General features: G+C 44.3%; 1 protein-coding gene across 1 annotated transcript in view; it reads left to right on the top strand.

Annotated features, from left to right (window-relative positions):
• The window catches only part of Adcy1 (adenylate cyclase 1), a 106,207-nt gene that overhangs the window by 31,529 nt on the left and 48,570 nt on the right, over window positions 1–26,108 (top strand). Inside the window, exons 3-5 of the mRNA XM_027388141.2 lie at window positions 759–877; window positions 9,786–9,897; window positions 25,463–25,590. Coding sequence (XP_027243942.1) covers window positions 759–877; window positions 9,786–9,897; window positions 25,463–25,590 — 359 coding nt within the window. The remainder of the gene's footprint in view (window positions 1–758; window positions 878–9,785; window positions 9,898–25,462; window positions 25,591–26,108) is intronic.

Raw genomic sequence — 26,108 nt, 5'->3', positions numbered from 1 at the left:
ATTTTTTGGTCTTCCTTTGCAAGGCAACATAGGACATGAGAGGCCTGAGGGAAAATGGTGGCCCTTACACTTCAGATCCAGATCACAGCAACAGGCAGGCAGGTCAAAACAAGCCAGAGATGAGATCAGGGAAAGCCACATCTGGAAGATGAGAGACAGAGTCCAACTCACAGACAGGAAACCAAAGCCTGGGAAGGTGCAGGGATGGGTTCTCCAGGGTACTTACTCCCTTCGGAAAAAAAAAGCCATACACTTATTCTTTCCTCTTGGGGAGAGAAAGAAATCTCTTACCTTACACAGATCAGGGAGACACAAGAAGACATTGACCAAGAGAAGGGATCAGCCTGTCCCCGAGGCTGTATCTTCCTGTAATGGGGAGTCAGACTTAATAATATAGACCAATCTTGAGGACTATTTCTGGATTCCATTGGAACAGTAGAGGGAAGGGAGAGAGGCCTAGTGGGGCCTTGGTTGGAGTCAGTGGAATTTGCTAGGCGGAAGCTCAGGGTGCACAGTGGGCCAGAAGAATAGCATGCAAGGGCTGTAAGCATGTCTATAAGGTCAGTCCCACCTATGCTAGGTTAGACTTCTGGAGTCAACTGCTTGCTCAGTGGTAGTCCACATTTGGGGCTCCTGGGCATGTATGTGCTGGCTTGCCTCAGCAGGGTCTGTAGACCCCCACTGAAGACAGCTTGTCTCCTGACTAGCAGGAATTGGGAAGTCCTTGCTGTCTAACAAATGATGTTTCTCCTCTTCAGGAGAGGTTGCTCATGAGCCTCTTGCCCCGGAATGTAGCCATGGAGATGAAGGAAGACTTCCTGAAGCCCCCTGAGAGGATTTTCCACAAGATTTACATCCAGAGGCATGACAACGTGAGGTAGGGATGGCACCAACCCAGCTCGACTGTGTACTGGGGGTTTCAGGGCAGAGGTGGTGAGGTGTGTTGGGGAGGGTGGGAAGAGGATCTGGGAAGTGGATGAAGAGGTGGGGAGGGAGAGATGGGGGAGGAGGACTAGGAACTAGAATATCTCTGTAGTTTATGGGGAGAGAGGAGATATGGTCAAGAAGCTCAGGTGGGTGGGAGCCCAGCAAGGAAGCTGGTCCCGTGTGGAGGAGGCTGTGGCTTCTTAGATGTCACATGCCAATTCTCTTTCACATTTTTCCATCAGCACTTGCACTTCCTACATAGATAAGGAGACAGAACTTTGTTCCAAAGACTGGATTTTTGAGTCTACATTTGAGTGTCAGTCCTTGGGGCTCTGGGTGCTAGGCAGTGGGTTTTGTAGTGGACTGGGGATTCTCCCTTTCATAATAACGGCAGAGTGTTGTTGCTTGAGATGGGCTCTTCCACCTCACTTTCTCCATTTCATCACTCCTAAGAGGTTGCAGCTATTGCTCCTATTTTACAGGCAAGGAACCCAAGCCTTCCATATGAACCAATGTGTGGATAGGTTGGCTGAAGTTTGCTTGTCTGCTTAGAAAGATTTTGTTGAAACTATTTGTCTTAATGTATTGTGTAGTCCTTAAAAATGCTTTTTATTATAGTTTAGTGCACTTAGAATAGTTGAGTTGTCACCTTTTGGGATTGCCACCATCTAAGTGGCACTCAGGAGATGGGGTGACAAAGCACTTTCTGTTCAGTTGTTCTTTGTTGGCTCTTCTGGGTTTTGGCATCGGGAATCCCAGCCTTTGGCACCTGAAGACACAAAAGAATGTGAAAAACTCTCTTATGTTGGGTAGCATTGGCTGGCTCATCCCAAATTAGTTAAGGACTGTGAACTGTCAAGGTACAAGCCTATAGACAGAGCCTGTGTGGCTAATCAGCTCACAGATCTTGCTCTGTGCATATCTGTGAATTCTTTCACTCCCAGCTGCCATGCAGTTTGATAGGAACCAGTACGGTCCTCCCTCCACAGAGGACGATGCTGAAGTGGTGTGGGATGAGGGCCCAGCTGTTTGGAAAGTAGCCACAGAGCCAGCATTTGAACTTAGATGGCTCCAGAATTAGGACTCAGAAGCTCCTTGCTGAGTTCCTGGTTGTTTGCTCTCCCCTCACTCCCGTGAGCAGCTGGCATTACAGCCTGCATTGTGGAAATCAGGAAATTGAGATTCAGCCATGTGAAACAAATGTACAGGATGCCCTGGGCAGTGGGCGGAGGGCTGGATGCAGGATTAGCTGACGTTCGCCTTTTCTTTACTTCCCTTATCGCACCTGCTGCTCCTTGTTAGTTGGAAAGGACATAATTCAGTACCCCAGCTGCTTGCCAAGGAGGAGCACCAGCTACCAGAATGTTTCAACGAGAACCTGGAGGGCATACTGTAGGAGGGCGGCACAGTTGAGGGCCTTCTGGTAACTTGAGTGAGTAGGCATCGTTGGTCTTCTGCTTGCTCAACAAAGCAAAAAGACAAACAAATACACAAACGAACTCTGCTCCTTCCCGCTGTGTCTTAGTTAGTCTTCTATTGCTGTGATAAATACCATGCCCAAAAGCTAGTTGTGGAGGAAAAGGTTTATTTGGCTTACACCTCCACATTGTAATCCATCATTGAAGGAAGTCAGGGCAGGGACCTGATGCAGAGGCCATGGTGGGGGTGCTGCTTACTGGCGGGCTCCCCATGACTTGCTCAGCCTGCTTTCTTATAGAACCCAGGGCCATCAGCCCAAGGGGTGGTTCCATCCACAAAGAGCTGGATCCTCCCCCATCAATCACTAATTAAGAAAATGCCCTACAGGTATGCCTATAACCCTATCTTATGGAGACACTTTCCTGGTTGAGGTTCCTTCCTCTCAGATGACTTTATTTTGTGTCAAGTTGACACACAACTATCCAGCACACTCCAGGAAGGAGAGAATTGATCAGGATGACCAGTTCCCCAGCTGCCTGGGGCTGCCTAGACAACCAGCATCTGTAGTTCAGTCCCCGATTTCTGAAAGGTCTGACTCAGTCCTGGTTTGCTTCTAAAATAGAGGTGGGTCTAACCCTGGAAGATACCACAGCTGCCACACATATATCCTCTGCTCAGGACAGAGTGAATGGATGGAACCCATAGCTGCCAATTGGGACACAAAGAGTTGATAAAGGGCCTGAGCATCTTGGCTGGAATAAGTGATGTGGTCACTCTCTTATGTGAGGCTGGTCTCTAAAGGTTGGGAATGAAGAGCCAGGCCAAGGAGGAAGCTAGACCTGCAGACACAGACCCAAGAAAATGCACTTACACAGTTTACTTAAAATAACTCTCATGAAGATAGAAAAGAGTTATGCACACGGAAAATGAGAATTTCCACAAGGAAATAAAAGCATATAGGAGTACCAAGTCAGAAAGCTTAAGACTGTAGCAACCGAATATAAAGTTCCTTAGAGGAGAATAGAGATTCAAACAGAAGAAAAGATCAGTGAACTGGAAGACAGGTCCCTGAAAGGTCCCAGGCAGAGGGTCAAGAAGAGAAAAGAATCAAAAGAAATGAGGAAAGCTTAAGAGACTATGAGAAGTCAGTGTTGGACCAGAACATACAGTATAGGATTTGCTGAAGGAGAAGGGTGGGAAAGGGACCATAAAAAAGCTTTTGTTGTCGTTCCTTCCTTCCTTCCTTCCTTCCTTCCTTCCTTCCTTCCTTCCTTCCTCTTTCCTTACCTCCCTCCCTTCCTTCCTTCCTTCCTTCCTTCCTTCCTTCCTTCCTTCCTTCTTTTCTCCCTCCCTTCCCCCTTCCCTTCCTCCCTCCCTCCCCCCCTCTCTCTTTCTTTCTCCATTCTTTCTTTCTTCCTTTCTTTTTCTTTCTTTTCCAAGACAGGGCTTCTCTGTGTAGCTCTGGCTGTCCTGGAACTCACTATGTAGACCAGGCTGGCCTTGAACTTACAGAGCTCCTCCTGCCTCTGTCTCCTGAGTGCTGGGATTAAAGGTGAGTGCCACCACTGCCCAGACTATAAAGCTTTTAAAGAGCTTTTCAGATAGACACATGGAGGTGGAAATGGGCATCCAGTGATAGGAAACATATATGACACCAACTTAAAGAAACTGACATGATGAAATTCTGTAAAGGTAGAGACAAAGTGGGGGTTTTGAAAGCAGCAGCAGAAGGTGCTTTCCTGTAAACAACAGAATCCTTGTTAAGTTTTCAGCGGGTCGTCAGGTAGAAACCATACAGGCCAGAGAACGTATGGCACATGTTCCAAATGTTTAAAGCAAACAACAAAAAGCCCATAGACCAAAGGTGCTGTGTCTGGTACATTTCTTCTTCAGAAATAAAGGCAAGGCAAAGACTCTGACAGATAGTTGAAACTTTCGGGAATTTGTGGCCTTCTGACCTGCATTATGAAAAAGTGCTAAAAGGGATTCTCAGGGAGAAATGAAAGACTCCTGTACAGCAACTCAGTGGCATGAGAAACTGAAACTTACAGGTAAAGATTAACATATTAATAATGGTATGTTGTATGTGTGTGTATAAAGGCAATAGTTTTCTAATTGTGGTTGCATAAAAATGATCAAAAACCTGTCTGGAGAGAGGCTCACCGGGTGGAGAAGCTTGCCGCCAAGCTGCTGGCCTGCGACTCATCCCCAGAACCCACATGGTGGCAGAAGAGAACCAATTCTTGCATGCTCTCCACTGACTACCACACCACATACATTGTAGCATATGTGTGCACCAACACACCACACACACACCACATACACAACACACCACACACACACCTACCACACACCACACACACACCTACCACACACCATACACACATTAGACACACCACACCATACCACATACACACACTACACACACACACACACACACACACACACACACACACACACACACAGAGGCCTATAGCAACATGCACACAACAAATGTAAAAAAGTTAAAAGTCAAAGATTTTTAAATAACTGTAATGAGAAAATAATTTAATATATAAATACATGTAAATTATGGTGAGTAAATTATGGAAAAGGTGTTAAAATGTACATTTTTTTCTATGGAACTGAACAGCAATATGGTAACTAATTCAAGAAGTTAACCAAAAGAAAAAAGAGAAAATAATCATAGCATTTCAATCCAGAAAACCAACAAACAGTGGCAGAACACGGAAGAGAACACAAAGAGGAAACACACGTAACACAAAGGCAATGTGAGACTTACCATCAATACTCTACATGTAAATGGGGCAAAATCCCCTTCCATTAAAAGACAGAATGACTGAATGGGAAGATAGGTCAAACAGATACAAAGCAAACCACACTAACCAAGCAGCCAGACTATATCTTGTGTACAAGAAGCCTGCTTTAGATTTGAGGATACACCTCTAGCTGGAGGGGTAGAGATGGAGAAGAGCATCCATGTGAATGAGATCCAGGGGACAGCAAGGGTGGCCTTGCCATCATCAGCTCAAGTACACTCATGTCAAAATGGTCAGAAGAGATGACATTTCATCATGGTTGGAGAGCCAGCTTACAATAACAGTCATAAAAATACCAGCACAAAACACTGAAATATGCACAGAAAGCATCCCTAGAGCTGAAAGGGGAAATGTCCATCAAATCAGTAGTAACTCACTTTCTCTGATGGTGGGCAGACAGAAGGGCACACACACACACACACAGAGAGAGAGAGAGAGAGAGAGAGAGAGAGAGAGAGAGAGAGAGAGAGAGAGAGAGAGAGAGAGAGGAGAACTGTGATAACACTGTAGATGTTACGCTAGTAGACAAAACAGACAGTACCACTCAACAGTAGAATATATATTCTTCTCAAGTGCCTGTGGCTCTTTACCTAGCCCAGATCACATAAGGCCATCAAAAAGTCCTAACTAATTTGAGAGGAGTAAATCATACTATATTTTTCTGATCTAACGCCATATACTTCTTGACTACAAATTATATTGCAAAGCTGTCATGATTGAAACAGTATGGCATGAAAGCAGAAATTGAGATAGGATGGAATAGAATAAGGAGCCCAGATTTGAACCTACCTGCACATACCCAATGCATCCCCAAGACTGACAGAGTGGAATAAGGAAAGGGTTGTCTTCAATAGATAGTGCCAGAAAAACTGAAAATCCACACATGGAACAATGAAATTGGACCCTTATTTATACCACATACAGAATCAATTAAAATTGATTATAACCTGAAATGTATAAAATCCTAGAAAGAAAAATGGGCTAAGTTCTAGGACATTGTTTTCGGCAATGATTCATAGCAGGAATAACTGGAATTAGATCCAGCTTGGTGATTCACCAAACAACTGCAATCTACCCAGGAATGTGTCCTCAAGAGAAACAGCTAGGTATCAAGACTAGGTCTCTGTGGCTTCTGCACCTGGCCCCTGCTCTTCCTCCTTAGCTCCACCGCCCCTGGAAGCTGAGAATGTGCCCCCTTCAAAGCTCTGCTGTCACCATCAGCAGGGTTTGACAGCCCAGGAATTCCCTAGGAAGCCCTCTCATTGGTCTTCTCCATCAACCCTGACTCAACCTCGTGTGAGCTGCAGCCGCTCAGCACCTCTGTTAAACACTCCAAGGTGATCAATCCTTCAGCATTGCACCTTCAGCATTGCAGCTGCTTCCGGCAGTGGTGACAATGGAGGCCAGCAGCAAGGTGATTGGAAAGAATGAAAGGGAAAACCGGGCACTGAATGAACATGGGGTGCTTTGTAAAGGTCTAGGCACAGCTGTGGGAATTTCAGAAGATGAAGCCTAAGCAGAATTAGCTCACAGATCACCACATAGCGTCAAAACCAGACAGTCGTAACCAGAGCCCTCAGATGGGGATGGGGGTGACTGATTTCTAGAGTTGCTGTCTTGTGCTCTCAACAGAAATATACTGAATATGCTGCAAAAAGTATGTATGGCTCTTACATGGGCAAAACAAGCAGTCAGCAGAAACCGTCCCCAAGGAAGCCTAGACATTGGGATTCTTAGACAAACATTTAAAGTCAGCGATTTTAAATGTGTTCAAAGAACAAACTGTGTCTGTGTAATTAAAGGAAACCATGGTGATGTTTTCTCACCAAACAGAGAATACCAGCAGAGTAGACTTTTTAAAAATAACCAAATCAAACAGAACTTCTAAATTTAAGACATACAAGTGAAGTGAAACATTTTTAGGGGGCTTCAGTGGCTGACTTGAGCAGACAGCATAAGACTAAGTGAGCTTAGGGGCAGTGCCATGAGTGTCTCCAGGCTGCAGAAGGGTGGGGGAAATGGAGAAATGGGAAGCATTTAGAACTCTGTGAGGTACACCAAGTTTATCTGCACACACATGATGAGATGCCCTAGACAAGAGAAGGAGAAGACAGGAAGAAACAGTGACCAAAACTATTCCTTAAAACAATAACAAAACCCCACCATATTAATCTATATATCCAAGAAGTACCATGTGTTTCAAAGTGGGTAAACTCAGAGACCCACACCAAGGCATATTCTAGTCAAAGTGATGACAGCCAGAGATGCAGGCAGAATCGGAAAGCAACAGGAGAGAAAGGACCATCTAGAAGTGATCTTGAGTGAGAAAATGCCTGGTTTATGGACAGGGTGAGAGCCAGAAGTCAGCAGGAAGGTACATCAAAGGCTGAAGTAAGAAGGTAAGCATTCTGTGTCCTGCAGGACACGGGAGCAGCAGCACGGGCCTTTCCACCGGAGCCTGGGTCCCTTGGTGTCTCCTTGCCACCCTGCCTTCTTGGCAGGCAAAGCTAGTCCAGTCACAGCTGGCAGTACAGGCTCCTCACCCATCTGTTTTCACCACAGTTAAATGACATGCCTTGGCATACTTCAAATGTCCCTTTCCCTTGGCCAGAGAGAATCCTTCGGGCAGAGATGTTGGCTGGAATCTCCTGTCTATGGTCCATCCCGAGCACCTGTCCAGCATAGCTAGTCCTCAGCGAGCAACCTGCAAGTAAATAAATTAGCACTTCAAGTGATTGTGAACGGATGACCACGAGGAAACAATAATTTTCTAGGCACAACAGGACTGATGCTTCTTTGAACTCAGAGAGACTATGACACCACAGCAACATCTGCACAGGTTCAAGCCAGACAAAATCCCAGCAGGGGCAGGGGGAATGGACACAAAGTCTAAAAGATGCTGGGAGACGGAAAATCAGTTTTCTTCAGTGGAGTGTCCAGACTCATTCTTAGAAGTAGATGGCCAACACAAGATGGACTCCATTTTGTGTGTGTGTGTGTGTGTGTGTGTGTGTGTGTGTGTGTGTGTGTGTGTGTGTAAATATTTATGTCTGTGTGTGCTTGCATTTTTAAAAAAATCTTGGTTTGGTTTTAGTTTGTGTATTTTGTTTTTTCTTTTTTAAGAGCAAGAAGGAACATGAATGTTAGGTGGTTGGGTGGGGGGAGGAGCTTGGAGAGGGGAAAGAATGTGATTAAAATATACTGTATGAAAAAAGTTAAAAACAAAGAATAAAATAAAAATGATTGTGTGTGCTTGTGTGAAGGGAGCTCTCATTTCCACGTCACAGATGAGAAATAGGCACAAGGAAGGACTGGTTGTCTCCTCACTGTGGCTAGTGGAGTGGGGCAGGGCAGTTCTGCCAGAATCCAGCGCTAACCCCTGCTGCCCTCTTTGCTGCCCAGCCTGGCTTTGGGGACACCATCTGTTGTTCACGAGAGGCTCATTTCTTTTTATCTGATACTTGTAGCTCCCACACAGGAGGGAGGTAGGGCATCTAGCATCTGGAAATCCTGAAATTACGGGAAAGCTCTGAATGTTTGAGCAGCATAATTTTTTTTAAAGATTTATTTATTATATACAAAGTGTTCTACCTGCATGTCTGTCTGCAGGCTAGAAGAGAGCACTGGATCTCATTACAGATGGTTGTGAGCTGCCATGTGGGTGCTGGGAATTGAACTCAGGACCTCTGGATGAGCAACTAGTAGTGCTCTTAACATCTGAGCCATCTCTCCAGCCCAAAGCAGCATATTTTAAGACAGACCTTAAAGCTAAAAAATGTTTAAAGAGAAACACTATATGATTTTCACCTCCCAGATTTTTGCAGGATATGTTTTAGTTTTGAAAGAGAGAACAATAGGAGATACCTTTTAGAGTCTTGTCTTCTGTAGAAGATTGAGCAGGCACCATGTTCTAGAGGCTGACCCTAGTTCTGCAATAGACATATAGTACTTGGAAGACATCATATGGGACTGTGGACTTTCTACACCAGTGGTTCTCAACCTTTCTAATGCTGAGACCCTTTAATACAGTTCCTCCTGTGTGTTGACCTCAACCATAAAATTATTTTCTTTGCTACTTCATAACTGTTATGAATCATAATGTAAATATCTGTGTTTTCTGATGGTCTTAGGTGACCCCTGTGAAAGGGTCATTCGACACCCCCCAAAGGGTGGAGATTCGGGTTGAAAGTCACTGTTCTACATAGTGGTTTAGAGTTTTGGTGCTGACACTCTGATGGGTACATGCAGCCAGGTAGCAGAAGGGGAAGAAGAAGGTTGGTGGGAGGCATTTCTTTCTTAAAAGCTGGCCACTCTACTTCTGCTCCTGGCTTCAGTGTAGATGCCCATGTGAACTCCCTGGGAAGGGAGCAGGGCTGCTGGGAAGCTAGCAGGATGCAGCATGGGGGATGGCAACCCTAAGTGGCCCAATAGCTAGCTAATCCCCGAGACCAAGAGGTGTGTCTTGCAGCCTAGGTCTTCTTGCCTGTGAGAGAAAGGGGAAGTGTCTCCATCAGCTTTGAGCAGTAAGTGAGGGTATAAATGGAAAAGGCTATGCAACTCTTAGGTCATGATTTCTTGAGTGCCCAAGAAGAGGTGACCTGGATCCCCTTCCTCTTGCAGCATCCTGTTTGCAGACATTGTGGGTTTCACGGGTCTGGCATCCCAGTGCACGGCCCAGGAGCTGGTGAAACTGCTCAACGAACTTTTTGGCAAGTTTGACGAGTTAGCCACGGTAAGTACAGTGTTTGCTTTTGTTCTGTTAAAGCCAGACCGCTTCTGGAGTGGTGCTCTGTCAGGCCAGCCTCTGTGTCTGCAGTATAGGAGCCTCACTGGTCAATGATTCTGCATCAGGCCCGAGCCTGGCAGTTGCACTTCACAACCTCCACTGGCTCCTTCTAAGAAATGTTTAGATGGAGCCACATCCTGCAGGCTGCACTGGGTACTGGCCAGCCTAGCACTGTGCACCTAGGACAGCCACAGCACTGTTTCTACCTGAAGTAGCCTTGACTGTGTCTCTTCTGGGGCTGGCCTTGCTCTGGGCTTGCCACCCTTCTGAGCTGGAAAATGTCTTCTACCCCTACCCCAGTCATTGCTGAAGTCCCTGCTCATGTCATTCCACGAGGGGATTCTTTGTTGTTTCTTTGCTGGGGAGATGAAGGGCCTGATCCAGAAGCACTCACCAGAGTCCCAAATACCTGGAAATCTTCATTTTATGAACTGGATTTTGTGGCCAGCATCTGAGAGAGCTACTTACTGGAGCACATGCTCCTGTGCAGAACCCTGGACCTGGGGGGTGGGACCTCCCGTATGTGAAGAACACTGGCCTGGGAGTGGGACCTCTATTTCCCCCACCTTGACCCCCTGGGTCTTCCTCCCACCCAGCTGAGACTCACCTTCCCCGCCCCAAGTCTCTGGTTTCTTGTACCCTTCCTGGTCACATACTAGCCACAGTCTCCAGGGACCCTGCACAGTTCCTGGCCTTGCTGCCTTTCCTGCCTGCTCATGGGGTAGTTCTGTCAAGCCCTCCCTGGACAAGAAGATATGAGAGCCCCTCCATTCCCACCCAAGGGAGGCATGAGCTGAGTCTGGGTGTTTTGGGGGAAGGTATTTGTTGAGAAAAGTCTGTCATTGTGGAAGACTTTGTGAACAAAGGAAAGGTTTAAACAATGTGTGTCTTCCTCGGCCTGTGTGCTTCACTCTTTCAGCAAACAGGGACCAAAGTGTGGCTGTGGCTCCTAAGTGCCTGCCCTTGACTGATGCCACCATAAGGGGTGCCAAGTGTCAGGCTGTGTTAACTTATGAGTGCTGCCTACACCCCACACATTCCTGCAGCAGCTTTCTCTTGGGGGCATGCCTTCTCAAGAACAAGCCTTTCTCTCTCTTCTGTCTTTGGCTTCTCGTGTCCTGCTGTTCTAGTGTCATGAAGGGCCCTTCAGAGAAAGTACTTTTATTCCTCCTCACTGCCTGGAAGCATCCCATTGTCTGGCTGAATCAAAGCTTGTTGTCTCTTCACAGCCCGATGGGCATTTGGGTTATTTCTGGCCTAGGTTATTCCAAATAAAGCTGCTGAGAGTATTTGTGTATAAAACTTTGTGCCCATGAGTGCTTTCCATTTTCTTGTGTAAATACGTAGGGGTGGGCTGACCACAAAATATACTGAATTTGTGTTTAACATTTTAAGAAATGAATCCAGTACTTTGCAGATTGCCTATTACCATCTCATGTTCCCAACAACAGCATGTGGGAGCTAGTTTCTTTGCATCTTTGTCTGCTTCTGTGGCTAGACTTGTAAATGGGTGTGTGGGCTCCCTAGTAACAAACAGGGAGTATCTTTTAATTGCTTGTTATCTTTGGAGAAGTATCCATTCAGGGTTTTTGGGTTTTTTGTTTTGTTTTTGTTTTTAACTATCCTTCTTTTTAAAATTGGGTTGATTGTTTTCTTACTGTGGAGTCTTGAGAATGTGTATATTTTTATTTATAATTGTTTTAGTTGGGGTTACACTGTTATCTGAGCTGTCCTCAAACTCACATCACCCCATCTTAGCCCTGAGTGCCACTGTGCCCCACCTAAGAATTTGTAATGATCTACAAGCCAGCCCTTCTTCAGATACATGGCCTGCATTTTTTTTCCTCGTGAAGTTTGTTTCTTCTAATAGTATTGCTTTAAGAGCAGAAAATTTTAAATTGTCTATCATCTTGTTTCTTTTATGGATTGCCATTTTATGTCGTGTCTGAACTGTCCTTGTCCTGTGTCTGTCATTATACTGGTTTCTTAAGGCCATGGTGGCAAAGTCCCATGTAAATCTGAAAGGTTGAGGCAATAGGAATTTGTTTTTGCAGGTTTGGAGCCTGCGATCTGAATCAGTACTGCTTGGCAGAGCTGTACTCCCTCCAGGGGCTCCAGAGAGAATATCTTCTGCCTTGAACACCCTCTGCTGGCTCCTGCCAGGTCACCCCACTCTCCTTCTACCTCAAGTGGTTTCTTTCCTTCTCTCCCTCCTCCCCTCCCTCCATGCACACCTACCCTCCACCCCACCTCCATCTTGGAGGGTTTTCCTATTTCAAATCTTTAACTAAATCACATCTATGGAGGTTCATCTTTTTTATTGCCTAGTTAAGGTGATATCACTGATATTTTGAGGGATATATATATCCCTCAAATTGCAATATATATATATATATATATATATATATATATATATATATATATATATTGCACACCACACACTGAACTCCTCTCTCTGGGTTTTGGTCTTTTGCTGAAAGAAATGAAACTGGCTCTGACTATTTCAAGGGATTAGTGTAGCAAGAAGCTAAATAACAGAGGTCCCATAATATAAAGTCTGAAATATCTAGCCTGGTGCCTAGCCCAGGGTTGACATGCAATGAAGATAATAATAATAATTACTCCTCCTGCCAGGGAACCATGCACAAATGAGGCCATCTGTTAGAACAGCACAGATATCTGGAAATTTAGTGTGAAAAAAATTAGGGTATTCTCTCCCAAGATATTAGCTCATTTTTCTTTAATCCCATCAAGTTCTTAATTCATAACTAGATAACGTTTACTGCAGAAAATGTCCATTTACTAGCTGGGTCTGTTTTAGAGAACTGTCAATTAACTGCTATCTTAGTACCACGATGATTAGATCAGGTTCCAACTCTGCAGAGGTTCACTCTCTCTGCTCCTCACCAGCTGTGATTTCATCACCCCCAACACACACACACACACACACACACACACACACACACACACACAGAGAGAGAGAGAGAGAGAGAGAGAGAAGAGAGAGAGAGAGAGACAGAGAGAGAGACAGAGAGACAGAGACAGAGACAGAGACAGAGACAGACAGAGACAGAGAGACAGAGAGACAGAGAGAGAGAGAGAGAGAGAGAGAGAGAGAGAGAGAGAGATGAGCAAGTGTTCATTAAGCCCTTGCTTTGTAAGGCTTGGACTGTGTCATGGATAGCAAAGTATATGGATTATTCTTTATTTTGTAAGGCCTGCATCCAAACTTGAAAACAACCATCCTCAGAAGCCCAAGCAGATTCACCATCAAATCCAATATATTGCCTATACAGTCTTTGTGTGAATATGTTTTCCCTAACTTTACAAAGACATTGTTCTTGGGGAAACACATGTGACAGAGAAGGGCAACTAATCTTGATCCCTTGTTTTGTTTGCCAGCTGCCTGTCCAGTAGGCCTAAACAAATTTAATAAAACTACTTAACCAAGGTCCCACAGACTCCCTGATAGTATTTAAATACATTTTGAGTTGACTTTTATGTATGATGAGAAGTATAGATCAAAGCCTTTTCTTTTGCCTGTAGGATCTCGACACTTGCTGAGAAGACTAGCCTTTACTCCACTAAATTACCTTATCAAATTTTTAGGGAACTCACTTTTCCATATATAGCTGGGTGGGAATCTTTCTAGACTTTCTATTCTGTTCCATTTTCCACATGTCTGCCTTGACACCCAAACTATACATGGTCCTGTAGCTTCATGGCAGTCTGTGAATATAGTGTCCAACAAACTGTGATGATCTTTTTCAAGGTGACTTTGGCTACTTTAGGCCCTGTACTTTTTAATACAAATTTCTAGAATTCTCTCTCTGGTTTTACCACAGACATTGCTTGTTAAAACTATACTGTGAATCTGGTAAGAACAATTACCTACAATGTAGAAACCTCTGATTTGTGAATATAGTTCGTCTCTCCATTGATACATCTTGTTAAATTTTCCTTCAGAAATATGTGACTTTTCAATGTTCAAATGTTTCCTATCTTTTTCCTTTTTTTGTGTGTGTTTCATATATTTCTTCAGATATGTCCCTAAGTAGATGCTACTTTTGATAGAAAAATTCATGTTGACTTTCAAATATTAACTAATAATTGTTTTTATTATTAACAGCAAATACAGATTACGTTTCTGTATTGATTTATTGTTCTGAAAATGGAATAAGCTGTACTTTTTAGTACAGTTTTGAAATTTCCACTGGACTTTGCACATAAACGATCCTGTTTGTACATGAATGCAGCTTGATTTATTTTCCATCGGGAGGCCTCTTATTTTCATTTTACTGGCTAGAGCCTCCAGTATAATGTCAGAAGAAACTGCAAGAGCAGCATTCTTGTCTTGTTCTTTCTGGGGAGGCGTTCTGCATTCTTTCATCATTAGGATCATATTAGCAGTGGGGTTTCTGTAGGGCTTTTTGTTGAACTGAACAAGTTTCCCTTTATTCCTAGTTGTCTCTGACTTTTTTAAAATCTGAAATGCCAGTTGTGTTTTCTTGTCCCGTCCCCTACCACCACCACCTTACGTATCTATAGGGACGGTCCTGGTTCCTGTGTTTATCACTACCTGAGGAATTGCATGCTTTATGTTGGCTTGTAAAAGCACTGGTTCCTGGGACTTTGTACACCTGTTGCATCCTCTTCCTTATGTGTTTCTGGCTTTGATTTGTCGACATTTTCTCTACAACTTTCCCCATCTGTGTTAAGATCTTAATCTGTGGAGTTTCTTGTTCTATATCTCCATGCTATCAAGTGTGATCTCTAAGTATAGTTTGTAAATGCTTCCTCTTGTTCAGCTCTCTTGAAGCCTGTGCAAAATTGGTGCCTCTTCCTTCTGGGAGTGTGTGGTAGGATGGGAAATCTGTGAATTCAGAAAGGGCAAATTAGGTTACATTTCTCAAATGACTTTAATGATTTGTATTTCTTTTAAGGGATTTGTCAACTTGCTCCAGATTTTAACAATTACTGAGTAAGGTTTTTGTCATATTCCCACAATCTTCCTCAGTGGCCACCTCTGCAGCCCCCAGCACTTGTATTCCTGATTTGGGTAATTTGTATATCCTCTCTCTCTCTAAGTCCCCTTCCTCCTTCCCTTCCCCTCTCTCTCTTCTGTCCCCTTCCTGCCTTTCCTGCAGCCCTCCTCCCTCCTAATTATTCTGGTTGATCAGTTTTGTTGATTTTCTTAAAAGATGTGCTTTTAATTTTATTGATCTCTTAATTTCCTTAGTTTTCTTCTAGACTTAACTATTGTGTTTCTTCTCATTTTGGGTTGAATTTACCTGTTTTTGTAGCCTTTTAAGATGCAATTGAGATAATTATTTGGGAATTTGGGGGCTTTAATATAATAATAATTTAATATAATAGTAAGCTTTTCATGCTATAAATTGCCCCTGTTTAATCATCATCCCAAATATCCTGGCATTTTGCTTGTTTCTTTGTTTATTGAGACAGGGTCTCTCTATGTAGTCCTAGCTTGAACACACATAGATCCTCCAGCTTCTGACTCCTGAGTACTGGGATTAAAAGTGTGTGCTACCACGACTGGCCTGCTGTGTGCTTATTTTTATTCAGTTCAAACTACTTTTAAATTTCCCTTTTGACTCTTTTTAGACTCTATCTTCTTTTCAGTTTTTGTTCGTTCCAGGCTGGCGTTGAACCCAAAGCTACACACTAACTAAACCTCCAGCCCAGTCTTTCTGATTTTGAGCTCCCCTCAGATACACTTTAGGTCAGAGAACACATGTTTTATGACTCAGATTTAAAAAAATGGCTCAGGATATGGTTTATTTGGCAAGTGACTTGTGCACACTTGGACATAAGGTGTGCTCGGCTCTTGTAGAATTTTCCTGTCAACAGTGTGCTCTGGAAATACACCAGGTCTGGGTCTGATGGGATGGATCCTGCCTTATCTTCTGTGTCTGGATGGCTGTCTTGGCCGTGTGTTCTTTCCATCATTGGAGCAGCGTATAAAAGTGTCCACAATGACTTCCAAGAACCTTTCCCCTTTCACATTCTGTAGGTGTCACTCCACCCCTTCTTAATGTATTCAACTACAATTTTGATTCACAATAGAATTGTTAGTCCCTCTTGATTAAGTGGCACCTATTATTAAGAAATGAGCCTCTTGACCCTGGAAATAGCCCTTGGCCTCCTAGCATTACCATTCTGACACTCTTCTGTCAGGATGACACCTTTCCCTGCACTCTAAGTTTTGGTCCAGTATGCCATTTTTATGAAGATTGGTTTGAGTTTGGTTTTGCCTTTTTCTCTTTTTATCTGAGTAATAATCCCTTCTGTGCCGGCTGTACTCTCTCTGGGTTTGAGCCAAAGGCTGGCCCTTGCTGCTTACTTCTGTTTGTGCTTTGCCCCCCCCCCCACCTTGCCCTACCTTCCTACAACTTTATTGAATATGTTTGATGATTCCATTTTACTGTGTTTGTTTTAGCTACCTTTTCCACCATTGCTTTAGGGTTTAATTAGAATTTTTACTTGGTAACAGCCCACCATCATGTGACTTCTGATTTACAGGCTGTGAGGCTAAGGATGGCACAGTTATGCTGTGCCCTTATTGTTATCAAGAAATTGTTGCCATGAATTTGACTTTCAATTCTCTCTCTCTCTCTTTCTCTCTCTCTCTCTCTCTCTCTCTCTCTCTCTCTCTCTATATATATATATATATATATATTATATATATATTCTTGTTACATAGAATAAGTTCATTTTACATTGTTAATATTTTATCCATACACTGAATTCTCTTTTAAAGAAACTGAAATAACACCAAGTATTTATCATTTCTGTGGCTGTGTTCTCATGTGATCAGGATCTCTGTGTGTTGTATTTTCCTGCCTACAGGCTCTCCTTTAGCATGTCAGCGCCTGACTTCTGGGGATTTGTTCCCTCAGATCCTGTGTTTCTGAAGAGCTCTTCTTCTGGGCCAGGTATTTCTCCTGGGTGTAGAATCCTAGGCTGCCCAGCTCCCCCCCCCACACACACACATTCTAACGGCACTGTGCTGTTGTCTTCTCGGACATTTCTGATGAGACACTGGTGGTTAATTTTTTGTTCCTTTGTATAAAGTAGGTCCCCCACTTCTATCTATTTTTAGAGTTTTCTCTTTATCACCTTTCTAAGAGGTTTGGCTTTGAAGTCTCAGTGCCGGTTTCCCTGTTTCCTATACTTGCTGTTTACAGAACCTCTTCCACTTGCGGCTTTAACAGTTACACAGAATTCAGAAATGATGAAATAGTCCGGTCACCGTTTTCAAATGCTCTCCTTCTGTGGCATCAGTTCCACCTGCTGAGGTTCTCGGAAGGGGATCCCGCAGTCACTGATGGTTTTTCTAAAACAGTTGGGGTGACTTTTCTGTTGCTACTTTATTTTGAACAGTATTTGTTTTCCTCTGAAGCATCTGGCATGGTTTTTCCACTCAGCATAGTTCCTGTCTTGGTCGTAGTTTTTAGCTAACAAGCTCAATTTTGATCATTTCCCCCATTGAAGCAGCAGCTAGAAGGCTTAAGTTGAAATGCCCCCCTGCTGTTCAAACTGGTCCTCCCCCTCCATTCCCTGTAAGTGCCTTGTGATCTTAAGTGGATGGTCGCTCTGATCTCTGTGAGCCCTTTTGGAGAAGCCTGTGGGCTTCCTCACAGGCGGCTGTCTTGGATCTGAGTCGCTGACACTGTGATGCAAAGTGGCTCTGTGAAGTGCAGGCTTGGAAAAATTGTCCACAACTGCAGCCCAAACGTCTTCTGTTTCTGTAGGTCTGTGCTGGAAGTTAAGCAAACATGGGGCATGTTTGCCTTCATCTCAACGCTAGCTGACGGTTTAATTGCCTCCTTAGTCACAGTTGATGCTCCCAGAAGAGAGCAATTTTTTTTTAACCTTTCCCCTAGTTATTGAATATTGTTAGATGTGCACTGGTCCTTTCTATCTTTAAGAACCTGGCCACATCTCTTTGACTTGATGGAAAACATGTATCCTGGTGTCCACTGTTACTACCTATCCACTGTGGAATGACTAGGACTCGTCTCTGAATGTTAGTTTCCTTAATGGGAACATGAAATGGTTTGAATTGGCACACAACGCCTTTGGCTGGATCCTGTAGGCTAGGCTGTGGCATGGTTTGATAACAGTAACCATTTTCAGAGAGAACCGATCTAAGCATGGCCTCTCACCACCTGGGCCACCTGCTGCTCATTTTGAGCAGTCTGAACCGTTCCTGAAGCCCTTTCCCCCCAGGAGGAGCCTATCATGGTGTGGTAGGCTGTTAGCTGCCTGGCACTGATTAGAAGATGGATTCAGAGTTCAGGTAGTAGCTGCATTGACAGATACCAACTGACTCATGATGGGGGATGTCCTTCTATATATATATATATGTTTCTCATATTGGTTGATGAATAAAACACTGTTTGGCCAATAGCCAGTAGAGGCCAGTGTAGATTTGGAGCCTCTCCTGGCACACACTCTGTAGACCAGGCTGGCCTCAAACTCACAGAGATCCTCCTGCCTCTGCCTCCCATGTGCTGGGATTAAGGCATGTGCCACCAATGCCTAGCAGGGAAGAAATTCTTATTCTTCTGTAAGTAATTATGCAAGGCTGGCAGTTTGTTGCACAAGGTGGCTGCAGGGTATGATCTGTGTATAGATAAAGCAACCAAATGCCACCTGGAAGGAGAATGTGGGAGTTAGATAGGAGAGTGGGCACCAGGGAGAATTTGCTAAACTGTGATTTGAGTTTGGGAGCTGACTGGGAATTGGAAGCCAAGAATAGAGTGAGAAGCAGAGGAGTCAGTGGGGGAAGGTATGGATGCCATGCACAGGTGGAGAGGTATTCACTCCACAATCCATCAGTGAGAAGTGGGGAGGCAAAGGTTTCTAATAATGTCTTCATTCAGAAAGTGGCTGCTGAATCCCAATTGTGGACTGCACATTGTTTTCTAGATTACAGGATGCCGTATGAATGGGTATGGCATCAACTCTGACCTTGGAATCCTGACTTTTGAAACATTGTGGATACATTGACATGTGCATCAGGCTAGAGGGACAATATAATGAGTTCCATGCACCCATAGTGTAGGGTCAGCAGTGACTAATTGTGACCATCGTGTTTGCTCTCTGGACATTACCCGACTTTGTAGACAGTGCACATCTTTGCTATCTGAGATTGTTCAACCGGTACCAACACCATTTCATTATCCAACCCAGCCAAACTGGTGACAACCACACTGTTCCCAACACCTTGTCTGCATTTGGCTATTTCACAGCTGGTTTGTTCAAACCAGTGTGCAAATGAGATGGACACAGATCTTGATTGTCCCCTGAATTTTCATTTATAGAGTGACTGAGTGCAAACATATAGAAGCTAGTGCCACTGAAGGAAGTTTGTTACTCACAGCCCCCAAAATAAGAGAGACAATGTGCTGTTCTTGGCAGTGCCATGTTTTCGTCCTTGAAAAAAAAAGGAGTTATATTGATATTTCTAATTCATTTAAACCTTCCCTCTTCATTTACATATTTGTGTCTTTTCCTTGATGCTGCAGATTCTAATGAAGTACCTTGGTTTGAACATACACCCCAAGGTTCATGTCCTGGGGACCTGTTTCCTTCAGCAAAGAAGGATGCTGGGGCCTGTTATGTGATTAGACCACAGGGGCTTAATGCTGTTGAGCTAGTTATCGCTGGAGCAGGTTGTTAAGGAGCAGATTTGGTACCCTCTTGTCCTCTGTATCTCGTACACTCTGTTGTCCTGCTTTCCACCCTGGGAGCATGAAGACCCTTGTGGATTGGTCTCTTAGCTGGTTCCAGAACTGTAGGAAAATTCCATTCTTTATAAATTACTCAGTCTTTAGTATTCTATTGTAGTAGCATAAATTGAATGAAGAGATGCAATAATACTATTTGTTTCATTCTTCTCTATGTAGTAAGTACAAAACAGCATTGTCAGAACAAGGCTACTGAGTTCACCATAATGTTTCCTAGTGCTTACTTTTGTTTTTGGCTGAGGTTACCAGCTAGATGGTGAAGTGGTGTTTTCATGTGCTTTGAAATAATTCTTCCCTGGGTGACCATCTTTCCCATGTAGTAACAGTTAGGTTATTAATTTTGGTGTGGATTTTTGTACATCACTCTTTCCTGTCCAGTTTTTTGTATATATATAATATGCCTGCAAAGTCCAGTTTCTCAATGAAAACCCATGGGATTCATTGCAAGAGGCTACTGCCTCTTTCCTCCTACAGAAGTGGTTAAGCACCTCTGCTGGGTTTGATCTTGCTATCTCCTCCTGTGCAGGCTTGTGTGCTTGTCTCCCCCCACCACCACCACCACCATCCCCTGACTACAGTGCAACCTGTTCCCCTCTGTCCTTCCTAACACTAGAGAGATCACTGGGGACTGTGTTTGCCTGGTCTGGTCCCTGTTGATGGGCAGATGTCTGCTGAGGTTTTGGATTTTTAGCTCCTCTGCCACTCATTTTCCACCCATTTTAATATATCCCCTGGGATAGTTCTGCACCTTTCCCTCTAACTGTGGGTGCAGTGGATGAGTATTTGCAGTGGTGTCACATGTACTCTGTCGTGTGGAAATGGTGTTGGCCAGTCTGGTTTTAGTAATTAAAGTTTAAAAAGATACTTATTTTATTTTATGTGTATGGTTGTTTTGCCTGCATGCATGTTTGTGTGCCAGGTGGGAGCCTGATGCCCACGGAAGTCAGAAGAGGGTATCTGACCCCTGGAACTGGAATTCAGATGGGTGCTGAGAATCAAACTCTGGCTCTCTGGAAGAACAGCCTGTGCTCTTAACTGCTGAGCCATCTCTCCAGCCCCCACTTTGGACTTTAGGGTAAAAAACCTACATTAATCCAGTCTTGCTTTTCCCACACCAGGGAGCTGGTGGTGCTAGGCTTGCCCATCTCAGAATTGGGCCGCTTTGGTAGGTTGTTTTATGACTTAACTCTAGCAGAGATTGGGCCTCTTAGGGCTCAATACTCAGCAGCATCTGCCTCCCAACTCTTGGCTTCTTCCTAGACCTGCAAATTTGTAGGTTTTAATTTGAAAATTTCTGCATGGAATTATTATAGCTTTACTATGACCTCAAGACTTCCCCACACTTTATTAGCTGCTGGGACCTGGCAGAGTCAGAGCCACTGTTGGCTATGGGGTGGGGGCTGACATCCTAGATTCTGTCCTATGCTATCCATCCAGGAAAGGCCATAGTTGGTTAAGACTGTCAGGAGCCCTCCAGGCCACACATGGGAAGCCAAGCATGAGGCTTCTTACTGCTTCTGGCAGGCATGTGTCTTCCCAGCCTGGGACAGAAAAGCTATCTCTGATGCCTGGTCCTTGGTCCCAAAAACTGAATGTGTCTTCAAACCCTTCCCATTCTCTCCTCCCACTATCTCTCCCTCCTCATTCTTTCCTTCCAGTCAGAATTCAGAGCCACAGAAGCATCATAGATGCCCCTATCCCCTCCCCCTCCCCCAAACTCTCCTCTCATCCTCTATCCCCCTCTGGATTTCTTGCAATGATTCCATACAGAGATTTAGCATATTTATGGAGAAGCTTCTAAAGATCTAAATCATCAATAACAACTAAAAACGTCTTTTTGAGCCCTTAAGATTGCTGGCAATACCTAGAACCTTTGATGTCAAAAAATAAAGCAGTATACCCAGTGAGTATCTGTTGTAAGCGGTGTCTGCCAGCATGCCAGGAACCAGGTGGGAAAGGTCAGGGGAGAGTAAGGGTGGGGTGGGGGCATGCTCCAGAGTGATGCTGGATGAACTGGGATCATGCTGATCAGGTTCCAGGTAGCATCAGCTGTTCTAAAGTGACTGTTCTGGCCAGTTTCCCAGAGAACACAAGGCTCTCTTGCACATGTGGATGTATGCATGTCTGGTACTTAGTGCTCAAGGACTTGGGCCTCAGTCCCTGAGGCAGTCTCATCATACATGTCTTGGTGGCACCATGTGGTAATGGGCACATTCATCATCCCTGTGATGTCCCTTTGTTCTGCATAGTGTGCTATTTTTTTTTTTTTTGTCTTCTCCATACAACACTTGTATTGTCTGGGATCAGATTCCATACTTGCCAGTCATCTCAGAGATGTTCCATTTCTTTTGAGACATCAAGTGCTGAGAGAGACACAGGGATGGAAGGAGCAGGCATGGAACCATTTGCATGGCTAATGGCACTCTCTTCTCAGATTGCTATTGGTGGCTGGAGATACTTCTCGAGGTCTCCACAGCACAGGACCTGGGCAGCTTTGGACAGCAGTGAGAAATAGCTATCTGTTCAGCTCTGGTACCATCTTTCTATGGAGAGGCCTAGGGACCCCTCACTATCCAGGTGCAATGTTGACCCCCTGCTTAGCCTGGCATTTGTTAATTTACAGTCTTTGAGAAAGCTGCAGGGAACAGGTGGTTGGTAAATTCAAGCATAAAATTATACATGAATGGTAGATGTGTTTTCAAAGTGGATTCCATGGAGCTATGAGAGCGTCTTATGGTCTGCGAAGTCTGTCCACATCTAAGTGTCCTGCAGGAGGCAAGACCATTGTCTTCTTGGATGTCCTAGCATGAAGCAGACATGGACCAAATCTTCTGGATGTCTGCTAAAAATACATATCAGAGACATCCAGAAATGGTCATCAGAGGCGAGATTCTCACTTGAGTTTGGTTAGCATTGCAAATAATTTATTTCGCAACTATTATCTTCAAAGACATTTGTTTAGAGCTTCTTAGTGTGGGTGCTTTTGGGCAAATGTCAACAGCTTATAACCCACCTGTGGGAAGGATTTTTGATATGGCTTTGATTATTTCCAGACGTTAAGGGGACCTGAAATGGAGCTGTTTGAGAAGTGTTTTTTAAAGTTTTAAAAATTATTATTTTTTATTTTTTGAAATTTTATTTATATAATGGATATTGATCATATCCATCCACCATTGCTTCCCTCCAACTCCCCCTAGGTCCCTAAACCATCTCTATTCCAATTTCATGTCCTCTTTTTCATTGCTATTAATACCTCCAAATCTAATTAGTGCTACCCATATGTGCATGAGGCCACCAGCTGCAGTATGGGCAACCTGTCAGCAGCTATGTTCCCAAAGGAGAGTGACCCTTTCTCCCTCAACACACACTAACTGCCTGCATCTCCTCCAGTAGGGGTACATCCTCTGGGGCCCCTGACCCATCATTCGACCAGCTTGATCTTTTTTTTTTTTTTTTTTTTTTTTGGTTTTTTTGAGACAGGGTTTCTCTGTGTAGCTTTGGAGCCTGTCCTGGCACTTGCTCTGGAGACCAGGCTGGCCTCGAACTCACAGAGATCCGCCTGCCTCTGCCTTCAGCCAGCTTGATCTTATACAGATAACCATAGCTGCTGTTAGTTGATCTGGATGTGACATGACTGTCTACACAAGTTAGCATTTTGCAGATTTCCTCCACATCCTGTGGCTCTTGCATTCTTTCTGCCTCCTCTTCTGTGAAGTTCCTGAGCCTTGGATGGTGGAGGTTGACAGCGATGACCTACCCATAGCTGAACACTGAGTGTTATTGTACTCAGCCCTTTAGCCATTTATGAGTCTTTGTGCTAACCACTACCCACTGTAAAAGGAAGCATCTTTGACCAAAGTTGAGAGAAGCCAAAATCTATTGTATAAACATAAATATTTAGAATATAGTACAGTTTGATAGTATGACCATTTAAAGAAACAGCAACAGTAAGTTCCCTGCTAGGGACTATGGTCTCTCCAGTCATGGGATTTTGACTATGTATAGAGCACCAGGAATGAATTCCCTCCTGTGGAGGGGGCTTCATATCTAGTCAGAAAGTGGTTGATAACCCGCATAACCATTGCGCCACTATTGCACCAGTGGGCACATCTTGCCAGCAGGTCAGTATTGTAGCATGTGCATCCAGCACTGGGTAAGACCATTGATGCTTTTCCCCCCAGCAGTCTGCATAACTCCTTCTGGCATTGTGCAAGCTAGCCAGCTGGGACTGTTTCCTGGGTGAGGTTGATTTCTACGTCCTGCATTCAAAGTGAGTGGTGTCTTCAGCAATAGGGTCTTACCATTGGTTATTGTGAGCAACCAAGAGCAATTCTCATGGCATGTGTTATTTGGGGTACCTCTGGGGCCTCTAGGACTATTAACTCAGAGAGAGGTATCCAGTGCTTGGCACTGAGATTTTCATTTGATAACCCCTGTCTTTTGGAAGCATGTCATCTACCTATGCAGGGCACATCTGTTCAAATCATTTAAAAATAAATAGTACATTTTTAGAAACTAAGTTAGAAACTATTCGATTTCATATCTTTTTTTCATAGATCTTTAGTTTTGCTAACCTGCCCACAACCCTATCCTTTCCTGAGTCTCCATATTCTTACTTAAGCCTTTAATCACAAATGTTTTCCCCTCATGACATCTGTGTTCTACTATCCCTTTTAACTGAAATACTTTTAAATTTTTTATTTTGCATATGTGTGGGAAGGGTGCCGTGGTGTGTGTGTGTGTGTGTGTGTGTGTGTGTGTGTGTGTGTGTGTGTGTGTGTGTGTTAGAGGCCAAAATATTCTCTCCTTTCACCTTATGAGCCCTGGTGTTCAAACTCAAGTGGTCAGGTTTGGTGGCAAATGCCTTTACTCACTGTGTCATTTTCCTGGCTCTAAAATTGAATATTCTAATGATTTCCTTGAAATAAAAAATGACAGTCATAATGATATGTGGGTCTGCCAGCATGTGTCAGGTTTCAAATAGTGTGTGACTGACTCTTGATCCTTACTGAAATTCACCCATCCTTCCTGGGGGGCTGTCCCAGATCTTCCACCAGGTCCCATGCCACCGGCATGGATGTTCAAGGGAAAAATGTGAGTGATTCCCCTCAGAGGTGCTTTGACAGCATGGGCAGTCTTAACCTGAATATCCAAACTGTGAAATTCTTTCAAAGCCAACACTTTGAGCATCATGTGACAGTCAAAAACTTTAGGAATTTGAAGCTTTTAGATTGGGTATGCTCAGCCAGCAAAGTCTATGTCAGTCTTTCTAAACCCGACAATAAAGAAAAAAGATCTGAAGTGCTGCTGGCTCTTAGCATTTCAGATATGGGGGACACTCAGCATGCATTCTTCACATCTTAATATAAATGAGAAAATGTGCTCCAGGGTGGGAGGCTCAGAGCTGCAGGGACATCTGTATGGGTATGGCATCCTTCTAGATTGCATGCCTTCCAGAAGGGCTGGACCATAGTTGGGGTTGGGGGCACTGTGTAAGTTAAGTGTATGGGGGTATATTCCTAATAGGTGGCCTTACTCCTGGACCTTGAAGGCCCAGTTAGTGTTGGCTCAATGGAGAAGGTGGGAGAGATTCATGATCCCGGTAGAAAGAAGTGAGGTTATTGGGGGCTGTGAGGGCAGCACCCTTATGAGCCTGACCCCGGCCACTGAAGGTCATACACAGACATGCTCACAAGTAGAAACTCTGCCAATGATCTTGTGCTGTGCTTTTCCCAAAGGAGAACCACTGTCGCCGCATCAAGATCCTTGGGGACTGCTACTACTGTGTGTCAGGCCTCACCCAGCCCAAGACCGACCACGCCCATTGCTGTGTGGAGATGGGACTTGACATGATCGATACCATCACGTAAGTGTTGCACTGTCACCACGTCTGTCTAGGTCTGCAGAGGCAAAGGCAGCAGTAGGAAGGAGCTGGGTCAGAGTGACCCACATCCATTGGCAGGTGATGCTTAGGTGAGCCCTCCTCTCAGTTTATGATGAATTTCTCTGTCCACAGAAATCCTTTCTGTGTCTAGTGTGCCCAGAAGGGACCTTTGTAACTGAGCTCAGTGAGGCACTGAGGAAGGCTGAGGACACAGGCCCATGCACAGCCAGCCATTGTTCTTCCGGGCAGCTGATTGCCTCTGGTGCTCCGTGGGGAGAGGGCCCTGAAGTCTGGGCATGTGAGTTCCTGTGGAATTGGTTCTCTTGTGAGACCCAGACTGCCTTTTCTTGGTCAGCCTGGGCTATCCTTGTCACAGATGGAGATGGATTCCAGTGTGGGACTGATGGACAAAGGTAGTTCCAAATCCAGACATCTCAGATGGAGTGTCGGGTTGTCACCATGAGATGTTTTCAGGGATTGGTGTGAAGTTCATGCTTAGA

This window comes from Cricetulus griseus (genome assembly GCF_003668045.3).
Source record: "Cricetulus griseus strain 17A/GY chromosome 1 unlocalized genomic scaffold, alternate assembly CriGri-PICRH-1.0 chr1_1, whole genome shotgun sequence".
Taxonomy (NCBI): domain Eukaryota; kingdom Metazoa; phylum Chordata; class Mammalia; order Rodentia; family Cricetidae; genus Cricetulus; species Cricetulus griseus.
The sequence above is the reverse complement of the archived record's forward strand: the minus strand, read 5'-3'. Positions and strand labels throughout refer to the sequence as shown.